The 12,552-nt window shown below is 46.7% G+C and overlaps 1 protein-coding gene across 1 annotated transcript in view; it reads right to left on the bottom strand.

The window, feature by feature from the left end:
• Positions 1 to 6,811: 6,811 nt before the first annotated feature.
• LOC137346066 (zinc-binding protein A33-like) overlaps positions 6,812 to 12,552 on the bottom strand; it is a 29,502-nt gene continuing 23,761 nt past the window's right edge. Inside the window, exon 6 of the mRNA XM_068009350.1 lies at positions 6,812 to 8,000. Coding sequence (XP_067865451.1) covers positions 7,453 to 8,000 — 548 coding nt within the window. The 3' untranslated portion in view covers positions 6,812 to 7,452. The remainder of the gene's footprint in view (positions 8,001 to 12,552) is intronic.

Here is a 12,552-nt window from a genome sequence, read left to right as displayed (position 1 = left end):
ACTTTGATTTCTTATTTGCTGCTTTATGCCAGTTTTTTTGAATTCGGAGTGGTTTAGTCAGGTCTGTTCTTAGTGCTATTTCCCTTCTGGTGGACACATTCTAAGCTGAACATTTAGACCTGTCAGTATTTGCAAGTTGAGATACATGGGGATTATGAGGAACAAGGATTTAAATCTTGGATGTGACCTTCAAGGCTCCTCACACGTGGCCCACAAGAAGCATGGACATTCCGAATGGACTTGATAGAAATTCTAAGTTAGGTGGAAAGACAGAGACTGAAACATGCTCTTCAGACCTTGTTCATTAAAGAATCTTCAATGGACAGAAATTGTTGCACAGGTAAAGCTGGGAGGGAGGGGTAATTTTGACTTGGGGGTGATATCAGATTGGAGAACCCTTTACAGACCTCCACCGGTTTTCACTTCTACTGAAGCAAATGGAAATTAAAGTCTGTGGAGATCAGATGCAATATCACCCATTATACACCCCTGTTCCAAAGACAAAAATCATTCCTGCAGTAAGTTAAGTTGCATTTGGAGGAAAATGGAGTGCAGCCCGAACAAGTCAAAGCAGCAGAATAGCCACATGCATTTACAGAGCATGTACAACCCACAGAACACCTCACAGCGAGCATTTTACACTGCTTTGTCAAACTAGAGTAAGGAAGGAATAGCTTAAGACATGGACAGCGAACCAGGGGACTGTCCACAAGTCACCCGGCTACCACCGAGAGAGGTGGGAAGGCAGTTCTATCCTGGGAAAGAATCCAGTGAAAAAGGTGGGATGTTCTGCCATGTTCCAGAAATGGAGAATGACCTCCCACCTTCAGAGTGCACCAAGAGACAACTGTCAGAAACTGTTCTGTTTGTGTGTGATTGAAGAAAGAACAAAGAAAATTACAGCACAGGAACAGACCCTTCAGCCCTCCAAGCCTACGCATATCCAAATCCTCTATCTAAACCTGTCGCCTATTTTCTAAGGGTCTGTATCTCTTTACTTCCTGCCCATTCATGTATCTGTCCAGATACATCTTAAAAGACGCTATTGTGCCCGCGTCTACCACCTCCATTGGCAATGCGTTCCAGGCACCCACCACCCTCTGCGTAAAGAACTTTCCACGCATATCCCCCCTAAACTTTTCCCCTTTCACTTTGAACTCGTGTCTCCTTGTAATTGAATCCCCCACTCTGGGAAAAAGCTTTTTGCTCTCCACCCTGTCTATACCTCTCATGATTTTGTACACCTCAATCAGGTCCCCCCTCAACCTCTGTCTTTCTAATGAAAATAATCCTAATCTACTCAACCTCTCTTCATAGCTAGCGCCCTCCATACCAGGCAACATCCTGGTGAACCTCCTCTGCACTCTCTCCAAAGCATCCACATCCTTTTGGTAATGTGGCGACCAGAACTGCACGCAGTATTCCAAATGTGGCCGAACCAAAGTCCTATACAACTGTAACATGACCTGCCAACTCTTGTACTCAATACCCCGTCCGATGAAGGAAAGCATGCCGTATGCCTTCTTGACCACTCTATTGACCTGCGTTGCCACCTTCAGGGAACAATGGACCTGAACACCCAAATCTCTCTGGACATCAATTTTCCCCAGGACTTTTCCATTTATTGTATAGTTCACTCTTGAATTGGATCTTCCAAAATGCATCACCTCGCATTTGCCTTGATTGAACTCCATCTGCCATTTCTCTGCCCAACTCTCCAGTCTATCTATATTCTGCTGTATTCTCTGACAGTCCCCTTCACTATCTGCTACTCCACCAATCTTAGTGTCATCTGCAAACTTGCTAATCAGACCACCTATACTTTCCTCCAAATCATTTATGTATATCACAAACAACAGTGGTCCCAGCATGGATCCTTGTAGAACACCACTGGTCATACGTCTCCATTTTGAGAAACTCCCTTCCACTGCTACTCTCTGTCTCCTGTTGCCCAGCCAGTTCTTTATCCATCTAGCTGGTACACCTTGGACCCCATGCGCCTTCACCTTCTCCATCAGCCTACCATGGGGAACCTTATCAAACGCCTTACTGAAGTCCATGTATACGACATCTACAGCCCTTCCCTCATCAATCAACTTTGTCACTTCCTCAAATAATTCTATTAAGTTGGTAAGACATGACCTTCCCTGCACAAAACCATGTTGCCTATCACTGATAAGCCCATTTTCTTCCAAATGGGAATAGATCCTGTCCCTCAGTATCTTCTCCAGCAGCTTCCCTACCACTGACGTCAGGCTCACCGGTCTATAATTACCTGGATTATCCCTGCTACCCTTCTTAAACAAGGGGACAACATTAGCAATTTTCCAGTCCTCCGGGACCTCACCCGTGTTTAAGGATGTTGCAAAGATATCTGTTAAGGCCCCAGCTATTTCCTCTCTCGCTTCCCTCAGAAACCTGGGATAGATCCCATCCGGACCTGGGGACTTGTCCACCTTAATGCCTTTTAGAATACCCAACAGTTCCTCCCTCCTTATGCCGACTTGACCTAGAGTAATCAAACATCTGTCCCTAACCTCAACATCCGTCATGTCCCTCTCCTCGGTGAATACCGATGCAAAGTACTCGTTTAGAATCTCACCCATTTTCTCTGACTCCACGCATAACTTTCCTCCTTTGTCCTTGATTGGGCCAATCCTTTCTCTAGTTACCCTCTTGCTCCTTATATATGAATAAATAATTGGTGACCAATGGTGGGAGAGTGTTGGGGAGGGGGTGGGGCAGGACGGTTACAGGTAGGAGGTCATGTGATAGAACCGCCAGGAATACGCCCAATGACAATTGGCAACTCCTGGAGATGGGGGGAGGTTCTGAGCATGCTCACTCCAATCTTCAGCATCGATTGCTCCCCAGGGCAGCGCTTGCAGTGGGTTTGGGGATCTGGCTGTGAGCTGAGGTCCCTCTCAATTGGATGAAGAGGGGTAGGAGAAGGTCCTTGTGGAGCATAAGCACCAGCATGGACCATTTGGGCCGAATGGCCTGATTCTGTGCAGCAAGATTCGATGTAATATTGTTCTACGAATCAGAAACAGTCCATCCCCCGCAGTATTGAGAGACAAGAAAGCCTGCGGTGAACAAGAAGGGCAAAAGCAGTTCCTTTTGTTCACACCAGCAATGTATTCCTTGTGGTGCACTCAGTACCTTTGGTGACCACCATGAGGGTCAGTGGCTTCTTGGCTTGGCCAAGAGAGAGGCCGTAGACAGACTGTGTACTTGGTGGAAGGCCTCAGGCCTGAGATGGTCGTGGCTGGTTGGTCCCCAGTCACCGTGAGGTTCTGCACATCCTCAGAACCCTGAACTCCATACCACAGAAGGAAGGAGTCAAAGACCTTCTCCGCCCTCCAGGACAGACCAAGAGAGTCCATCGTGATGTTAAAGACAGAGAGTTTGCCCAGTTTGATCAGTCGACTCGGTTTGATTTTGACTTGGTCAAAGCAGAATAGGTGTGCGGATTTACAACTGAGTGTGGACCAGCCAGGGAACACAGAGAAACATGTAGAAAAGCAACATTGGAACCAGTGCAGTTGTGAATCTCCCTCTATGTCTCATCTCAAGCAAGTGACAGCTGTTTTAATTCCCTTCAGACCTTTGACCCAACATGGGCGGCACAGTGGCGCAGTGGTTAGCACCGCAGCCTCACAGCTCCAGCGACCCGGGTTCAATTCTGGGTACTGCCTGTGTGGAGTTTGCAAGTTCTCCCTGTGTCTGCGTGGGTTTCCTCTGGGTGCTCCGGTTTCCTCCCACATGCCAAAGACTTGCAGGTTGATAGGTAAATTGGCCATTATAAATTGCCCCTAGTATAGGTAGGTGGTAGGGAAATATAGGGACAGGTGGGGATGTGGTAGGAATATGGAATTAGTGTAGGATTAGTATAAATGGGTGGTTGATGGTCGGCACAGACTCGGTGGGCCGAAGGGCCTGTTTCAGTGCTGTATCTCTGAACTAAATTAAAACTCTGAGTCTAACACTGCCGCACCCAGGAGATACAATGGGCCTACATTCTCTGGAGTTCTGAAGAAAGACAGGTGATCTCATTGAAATGTACAAAATTCTTCATGAGCTTGACATGGTATCTGCTGAGAGGCTGTTTCCCCGGGCTGGGGAGTCTAGAACTAGGGGACATAATCTCAGAATAAGGGGTCGGCCATTTCAGACTGAGATGAAGAGAAATTTCTTCACGCAAAAGATTGTGAATCCTTGGAATTCTCTACCCCAGAGGGCTATGGATGCTCCAATGCTGAGTATATTCAGGACGGATATCCATAGATTTTCAGATACTAAGGGAATTAAGGGATATGAGGATAGGGGAGTTGAGGTAGAAGATCAGCCATGATCTTATTGAATGTGGAACTGGCTTGAGGGGTCAAATGGCCTTCTCCTGCTCCTATCCCCTATGTTCTCACCCAAGTGTCACTCACTCTAAAACTCAAAGGGGGTCCAGAAATATGAGGTTAGAAACAATAGCAACCCTTGCCAATGTTAAATCTCAGGAAGACTTATGGGACTCGTGGGATAACACTACATCCCGGGATACCCCTAAATCCTGGGATAAATATTGATCTCATTATTAATCAAAAAATCCTTGTTTTAATATTGAAACCATTGGCAAATGTTAGAAAGTTTTATTCAAATTGCAGGACCTTAAACTAATTTTTATTTCCTTAATGGGCCAAAATGTTTGCCATTTAAAAAAAATACTGGCAGACCCCAGACTCACAATGTAACCCCCTCATGAACTGATGTGCGGCTATAACACCAGAAAAATCCCTGCTATCTGCTGCTTCATCTCAAAGGTTTTAATCAGGGAGGTGGTGAGGTAGTGGGAATGTGACTGGACTAGTAATTGAGAGGACCAGGCTAATGCTCCTGGGACCTGGGTTCAATTCCCACCATGGAAGATGGTGAAATTTGAATTCAATTAATAAATCAGGAATTTAAAAAAGCCAGTCTCATAGTGACCATGAAACTATTGTCGATTGTTGTAAAAACCCATCTTGTTCACTAATGTCCTTTAGGAAAGGAAATCTGCCATTCTTACCTGGTCGGCTGACATGTGACTCCAGACCCACAGCAATGTGGTTGACTCTTAACTGCCCTCTAAAAAGGCCTAACAAGCCACTTAATTCAAGGGCAATTAGGGATGGGCAACAAATGTTGACCTTGCCAGAGATGCCCACATCCCATGAATGAATAAAAAATAATTCTGTCTGAGAACTGAAAAGGACAGAGATTGAAACCGGCTGTACAATAATCCAGTTGCTCCCATGCAGGTCAGAGCATTTGGAAAGGCTAAAATTGGTGGCTAGTGTTAACTGGGGTTTGTTTACTGAGAAACAGTGTTTGTTTACTGAGAAACAGTGGAATTGTTGATGAGGTTTACAAGGATAGATTGAGCAGCTCAACAATATAAACACTGACAGCTACAAAGCATCATTAGGAAATGCTCCAGATAGTACAGAAGGGGAGAGTAGGAACAGGGTGTTTAGTGAATGTCATCACCCAGCTCTACACAGTGAATCCACCCAATCGTCTGCTGAAGCCTTCAGTCCTCACTCTTTATTCACTGGGTGGCAATCACTAGAGGATATCAACCATCATGTATTTATTCCCAAGGTTTAGCTTGTGGCTTGCTCAGTTTCTAATCATGATCTTTGCTTCCTCTGTTTTTTGCTTTATTCTCTGGAGTTAACTGATTAATTCTGTTCCTTATTTTACGGGTTTGATCGTTGTATTGAGTTTCCTTGGCTTCCTATCACAGCTCATATTCTGGTTGACCTTCTGTCTGTTTATTCCACTATTGGACACACAACTCTACATGTTGTCTCACCAGTGCTTGGGTAAATGTCAGAAATACTTCACAGAACTTAAGTTGGATGGACCTTTCACATCTCCACATTTTTAATCTCCTTTTCCCACTTCTCCCCTCCCATTGACATAGAACCTTACAATAGTACAGCACAGAGGGAGGCCATGAGGCCCATCGAGTCCGTGCCAGCTCTCTCCAAGAGTACTCTAGATAGTCCCACTTCCCGGCTCTTTCCCAATGTTCCTGCAATTTTTTTCTCCTTCAAGTATTTATCCAGTTCTCTTTTGAAGGCTCTGATTGAATCTGCCTCCACCACCCTATCAAGCAGTGCATTCCAGATCCTAACCAGTCGCTGCATAAAGAGTTTTTCCTCATGTCACCTTCTGTTCTTTTTCCAATCACCTTAAATCTGTGCCATCTGATTATCAATCCTTCGGCCATTGGAAACAGTTTCTCTTTATTTACTCCATATAAACCCTTCATGATTTAGAACACATCTATCAAATCACCTCTTAACCCTCTCTTCTCTTAGGTGAACAAACCCCAGCTTCTCCAATCTATCCACAGAAATGAACTTCCTCATCCCTGGAACCATTCTCCTAAATCTTTTCTCTCCCCTCTCCAAAGCCTCATTCCCGAGGGACTGCCTCAGAAGAAGGTGAAAGCAGTTTCAATAGAAACATTCAAAAGGGAATTGAAGGAATATTTAAAGCTCAAAACATTGCAGGGCTATGGAGAAAGGGCAGGGGGAATGTCACCAGTTGTACAGCCCTTTCAAAGAGCCAGCACAGGCACGAAGGGCCGAAGGAGCTCCTTCTGTGTTGTCTGATTTTATGATTCTGTATTGTACCCCAGCTGAAACAGGCGGGTGTTCCATTAGATTAATAGAAAAGGTATAACAAAACAACTGAGATTTATATGGTGCCTTTAATGTAATCAAATGTTTATCACAGGAGCATCATTAAAAAAAATGATATTGAGACACACATGGAGATATTCGGTCAAAACGTATATATATATATATATGTACAGATAGTCTTTGGCATTACATGGTAGCAGAATCTTAACAGGTACATTTTCTAATGAACCACTTATACTAATAGTGAATATACTGGAGGACTCCCAGATACCTGAACACCCTGTACACAGAAATAACAGTATTTGCTTCATCTGTCTGCAGTGTCTGTGTGTAAATCAGAAGGTGGTGTCAGAATTGCTGAGCACTGCTTGGTGTGTTTACTGAGATACACAGACCAGGGAGGTTCCAGGCTGGAGCAAGGTGATAATAGAATAAACAGCACATTTTCTTTGTGTTTGTGGTGTTTAATGAAGCTTTTGAAGAAAGTGCTGCTTCTATTGTCTAGTTTAATAACAGCGCTTGTCAGCAGAGGTGTGTCACTGATTCATCTCAAACACGGCCATGTTCCTGCAGTTCACAGCTCATTCTACCCACTCAATTCCTCTCTGCAATTCAGCTTCTATTTGTTTCTTCACTCCCCCTCCTTCTTTCCCCAGTTTATATTCAACTGAAAATATCTTGTCATTTCTCACACAGCATTCCTACTTCATTGTCGAGCAAACTTCCCTCCTCCTTATTCTGTCATTGTAACAGGCAGTGGGAGGAATCAGTGACTTTTAAACGCGCAGATTCTCAGCGGTGCGAAGTTTTTCCCGCGGAAATTCCATCCCGGACTGAAGAAGGGAAAGATTCTCTCAGTGAAAGTGTGGGTGAAAGTGTGGAGATGGGACATGTTGTCCACATTGTAAAATGACACCTGTCCACCCTCATAGTCCAGGTAAACCCCGATCTTCCGGGGATTCACACTCGGGGAGAAGGGGGTCAGTGAGTGGGAGGTGAGGGCAAAATAACTCCTGTCCAACAGCCACACAGTCCAGTATCCGCTCTCAGGTTTCGGGTCAAGTACCTCTTTCCTGTTCACAGACTCTCGGACCACTCCCAGCCACCACCCAGTCTTGTTCTCCACCTCCACCTCCCAGTAATGTCTCCCTGATGTGAATCCCTCCGATCCCAGGACACATTCTAAGTAATCAAACCTCTCTGGGATGTCAGGGAGCCGCTGCCGTTTGTCTCCGAGTCTCACACTGGTCCGGTCCTCAGACAGGATGAGCCGGGGATTCGCTGTGTTCAGATCCAGAGTCAGAGAGGCTGGAGCTGGGGGAAAGTTAAAATAACACAGTCAGTGATTTAGAGAGGAGGAGGAGCACGGGATTGAGGACACTGGGCATGAGGGTGAGGAGGAGGGAAGTGAGGGGCAGGGCGGAGAGAGGGAAGCGTTTGGGGTAGATCCAGAGAGTCGGAGCGAGCGAGTTGTTGGGGGGGGGGGGGGCAGGAGGGGGAGGTTGAGAGTGAAAGGGAGGGGAGAGAGAGGGAACTGTTTGGGCAGAGAGGGAGGGGAGAGATAGGGTGCAGCAGGGGATGGTGGTGAATGGAGAATACATCAGTTTCTGGTGACTGACAGTGAACTGCCAAGCTTTGTTTGAAATTTAAACCAGGCAGCTTGACTCTGATTGGTCAAGGCATTACCCTGAGGAGTGAACCAGCGAATGGCTGTCACTTCTATTGTTTCACTGAAACAGGCGTTTTGTGTGTACAGTTTTTTCTGTTGCATTCTCCATGGCAACACCCGTCCACTTGCCAATCAATCAGCACTGCTGAATAACATTGTGAGAGTGAAGGGGTGCGGAAGATAGAGAGCGCGAGGGGAGAGAGAGGGAAGTGTTTGGGGCAGATCGAGAGGGGAGGAGAGAGAGGAGGAGGGCGGAGAGAGGGAAGCGTTTGGGGTAGATCCAGAGAGTCGGAGCGAGGGGGGGGGGGCGGGGCAGGAGGGGGAGGTTAGTGAAAGGGAGGGGAGAGAGAGGGAACTGTTTGGGCAGAGAGGGAGGGGAGAGATAGGGTGCAGCAGGGGATGGTGGTGAATGGAGAATACATCAGTTTCTGGTGACTGACAGTGAACTGCCAAGCTTTGTTTGAAATTTAAACCGGGCAGCTTGACTCTGATTGGTCAAGGCATTACCCTGAGGAGTGAACCAGCGAATGGCTGTCACTTCTATTGTTTCACTGAAAGAGGCGTTTTGTGTGTACAGTTTTTTCTGTTGCATTCTCCATGGCAACACCCGTCCACTTGCCAATCAATCAGCACTGCTGAATAACATTGTGAGAGTGAAGGGGTGCGGAAGATAGAGAGCGCGAGGGCAGAGAGAGGGAAGTGTTTGGGGCAGATCGAGAGGGGAGGAGAGAGAGGAGGAGGGCAGAGAGATGGAAGTGTTTGGGGCAGATCGAGAGGAGGAGAGAGAGGAGGTGGGCAGAGAGAGGGAAGTGTTTGGGACAGATCAAGAGGGGAGGAGAGAGAGGAGGAGGGGAGAGAAAGGGAAGTGTTTGGGACAGATCGAGAGGGAATGAGAGAGAGGAGGAGGGTGGAGAGAGGGAAGTTTTTGGGGCAGATCGAGAGGCGAGGAGAGAGAGGAGGAGGGCAGAGAGAGGGAAGTGTTTGGGGCAGATCGAGAGATGAGGAGAGAGAGGAAGAGGACAGAGAGAGGGAAGTGTTTGGGGCAGATCAAGAGGGGAATAAAGAGAGGAGGAGGGCGGAGAGAGTTAAGTGTTTGGGGCAGATCAAGAGGGGAATAAAGAGAGGAGGAGGGTGGAGAGAGGTAAGTGTTTGGGGCAGATCGAGAAGGAAGGAGAAAGCGGAGGAGGGCAGAGAGAGGGAAGTGTTTGGGACAGATCGAGAGGGAAGGAGAGAGAGGAGGAGGGTGGAGAGAGGCAGGTTTTTGGGGCAGATCGAGAGGCAAGGAGAGAGATGAGGAGGGCAGAGAGAGGGAAGTGTTTGGGGCAGATCAAGAGGGGAAAAGAGAGGAGGAGGGCGGAGAGAGGGAAGTGTTTGGGCAGAGAGGGAGGGGAGAGAAAGAGGGTGCAACAGGGGAAGCTTGAGAGTGAGGGGGATGTGAGGAAGGGGAGAGTGTGTGGCAGAGAGAGGGGAGGAGAGAGAGGCTTCAAGATAGTGAGGGGGAGGGGAAGGGAGAGAGGGCAAAGAGGGGAAGAGCACAGGTTGGGAGGTAGGAGAGAGAGCGGGAAGGGGCAGGGAGGGGCGAGAGCATAGAGGGAGGAGAGAATGCAAGGGGGAAGGGAGAGATAGAGTCAGCAGAAGGGAGAAACAAATTGGCAGGGGGCAGGGAGGGATTAGGGTGAGGGATTAGAGAGAGTTCAGGAAGCAGTGATAGGAGAGAATGTGTAACAGAGAGAGGAGAGTGCACAAGTAGTTGGAGGAGGGGAGAAACAGTGGGAGGGGGCAGGGATGGGAGACAGCAGAGGGAGCAGAGAATGTGAGGGGAAGGGGAGAGAGAGTGAGGGGGCAGGGAGGAGAGAATGTGGAACAGAGAGTGAAGAGAGAGGAGAAAAAGAATAACTTGCATTGATAACTTACCTTAATAACTTACCTTTCACGACCAACAGACGTCACAAAGTGCTTTACAACCAATGAAATAGTTTTTTTTTTGAAGTGTAGTCACTGTTGTAATGTAGGAAACCCAGCAGACAGTCTGCACACAGCAAGATCCCACAAACAGCAATGTGATAATGACCTGATCATCTGATTTTGTGATATTGACTGAGGGATAAATATTGTCCAGGACACCGGGGAGAACTCTCCTGCTCATCTTCAAAATAGTGTCATGGGATATTTTGCATCCACTTGAGCTAGCAGATAGAACCTCGGTTTAACATCTCATCTGAAAGAAGGCACCTCCAATAGTGCAGCACTCCCTCAGTACTGCACTGGAGTGTCAGCCTTGAGGGAGAGAGAGCAGGATGGGCAAGGATGAGAGCAAGTGGGATGAGTAGGCGTCAGAGGGAGAGTATGAAAGTGTCACGTTCAAGCAGGGAGATGACTGGAGAGAGGAAGGTGTTACGAACAAGGTGGGAGTAATACACTGTTAATTCATTCCTACTAGTCCACAGGTCATAGCAAATCAATGGACGGCACAGTGGCTCAGTGGTTAGCACCACAGCCTCACAGCTCCAGTGACCCGGGTTCAATTTTGGGTACTGCCTGTGTGGAGTTTGCAAGTTCTCCCTGTGTCTGCGTGGGTTTCCTCCGGGTGCTCTGGTTTCCTCCCACAGCCAAAAGACTTGCAGGTTGATAGGTAAATTGGCCATTATAAAATTGCCCCTAGTATAGGTAGGTGGTAGGGGAATATAGGAACAGGTGAGGATGTGGTAGGAATATGGGATTAGTGTAGGATTAGTCTAAATGGGTGGTTAATGGGCGGCACAGACTCGGTGTGCCGAAGGGCCTGTTTCAGTGCTGTATCTCTAAAGCAAAAAAAAATCAAATCAAATCAATAAAGTTTCCCAGCTACTGAAGAATGGCCAAATTAAACACTGAATTTCCCCCCGGATTAAAGCACACCAAACCAGGTTTCTTTAAACAACAACAACATTAACTATTTAGTAGAAAAGAAATAATAGGTCTTAACTACTAAGGAGATATATATGAAAAATGCTTTAATTCCTTAACCCTCATGCACTCATATATACATTCAAAAAGAAACTGGTAAACTGGGGTAAAGGATCTTTGGTTTACAGCTCTTAGGAATTGAAGGAATAACAAAAATCATTGTTTATCATGTTCTGCTAGGATGTTTTCAGTATGGTGAGGTGTCCCAGAGTTGAATAGTCGGATGCCACTCAAAGTCTCTCCAGGCGAGGTTGAAGAACAGTTTGTGATGGGTAGGCGTTATCGGCAATTTAACTGCAACAGACATCACAGAGGACTTCCATCATGGGTGTAGCAACAGGTCTGCTTGGAGTTTGAAGCAGCTGGCTAGCAGTAGAAGAATTCTTCAGATTTCAGGATTTCTTAGCACATAGGTGGCAGCAGGAATCTCACTGGATGCAGGAATTCTTCAGAAACCAAGGCAACAGGAATCTGCCACCTTTCAAATGCAGGATTCCTTTTCAAGAGATGCAAGTCTCCTTTACAGAGAGGTAACACTTTTCTGGGTCTTTTCTCACTTGCTCCAGGCAGGTCAAAGCAAACATTTCAAAGGCCTGCCCTTTGTCCACTTCACTGACTTTTTAAAGGATCCAAGGTGAAAAAAAAAATTCCTGAACATGGTCACATGTCCAGACAGTATCTCTTGCTGGTTCAAAAAAACTGCTTTGAAAAAACGTCAGACCTCTGTGGTTTCCTTGAAATTGCTGGCTTTCCTGTCTTTGTACAAGTTCAACTTCCTTTCAAAGCACCCATAAAGTTCAATTCGTGTTATGAACTTCCTTTCTAAACATTGCAGGAATTCCAATTATTTACAGTTGTCTTTCACTGAGCAAAATCCTTTTCTCAGTTTTTTAAAAACACACAAAATTCTAAGTTCTGAGTACAAAAATAAAACCTTTGTAACATAGGGCTGCAGGAGGAGGTCATTGAGAGGGAGTGGGGGAAGGTGGGAGATGGAGGGACCAGAACAAGTGGGAGGGTGAGGGGAGGAGAGAGAAAGATTGGGGGAGTGGAGAGCACAGGAGGGGAGAGAGAGCAAGAGAGGGGAGGTGACAGTGAGAGGGGGAATGGGAGAAAGGGAGCTGGAATGGGAGAGAGAGAGAGAGAGAGAAAACAGGAGGCGGAGAGAGAGTGGGAGGGTGTGGGGAGAGAGTGAGTGAGAGAGGAGGAGGGGGACTGAGTGGGAGGGTGAGGGAATAGAGAGAGATGGAA

The sequence above is a fragment of the Heterodontus francisci genome, chromosome 29 (genome assembly GCF_036365525.1).
Source record: "Heterodontus francisci isolate sHetFra1 chromosome 29, sHetFra1.hap1, whole genome shotgun sequence".
Taxonomy (NCBI): Eukaryota; Metazoa; Chordata; class Chondrichthyes; order Heterodontiformes; family Heterodontidae; genus Heterodontus; species Heterodontus francisci.
The sequence above is the reverse complement of the archived record's forward strand: the minus strand, read 5'-3'. Positions and strand labels throughout refer to the sequence as shown.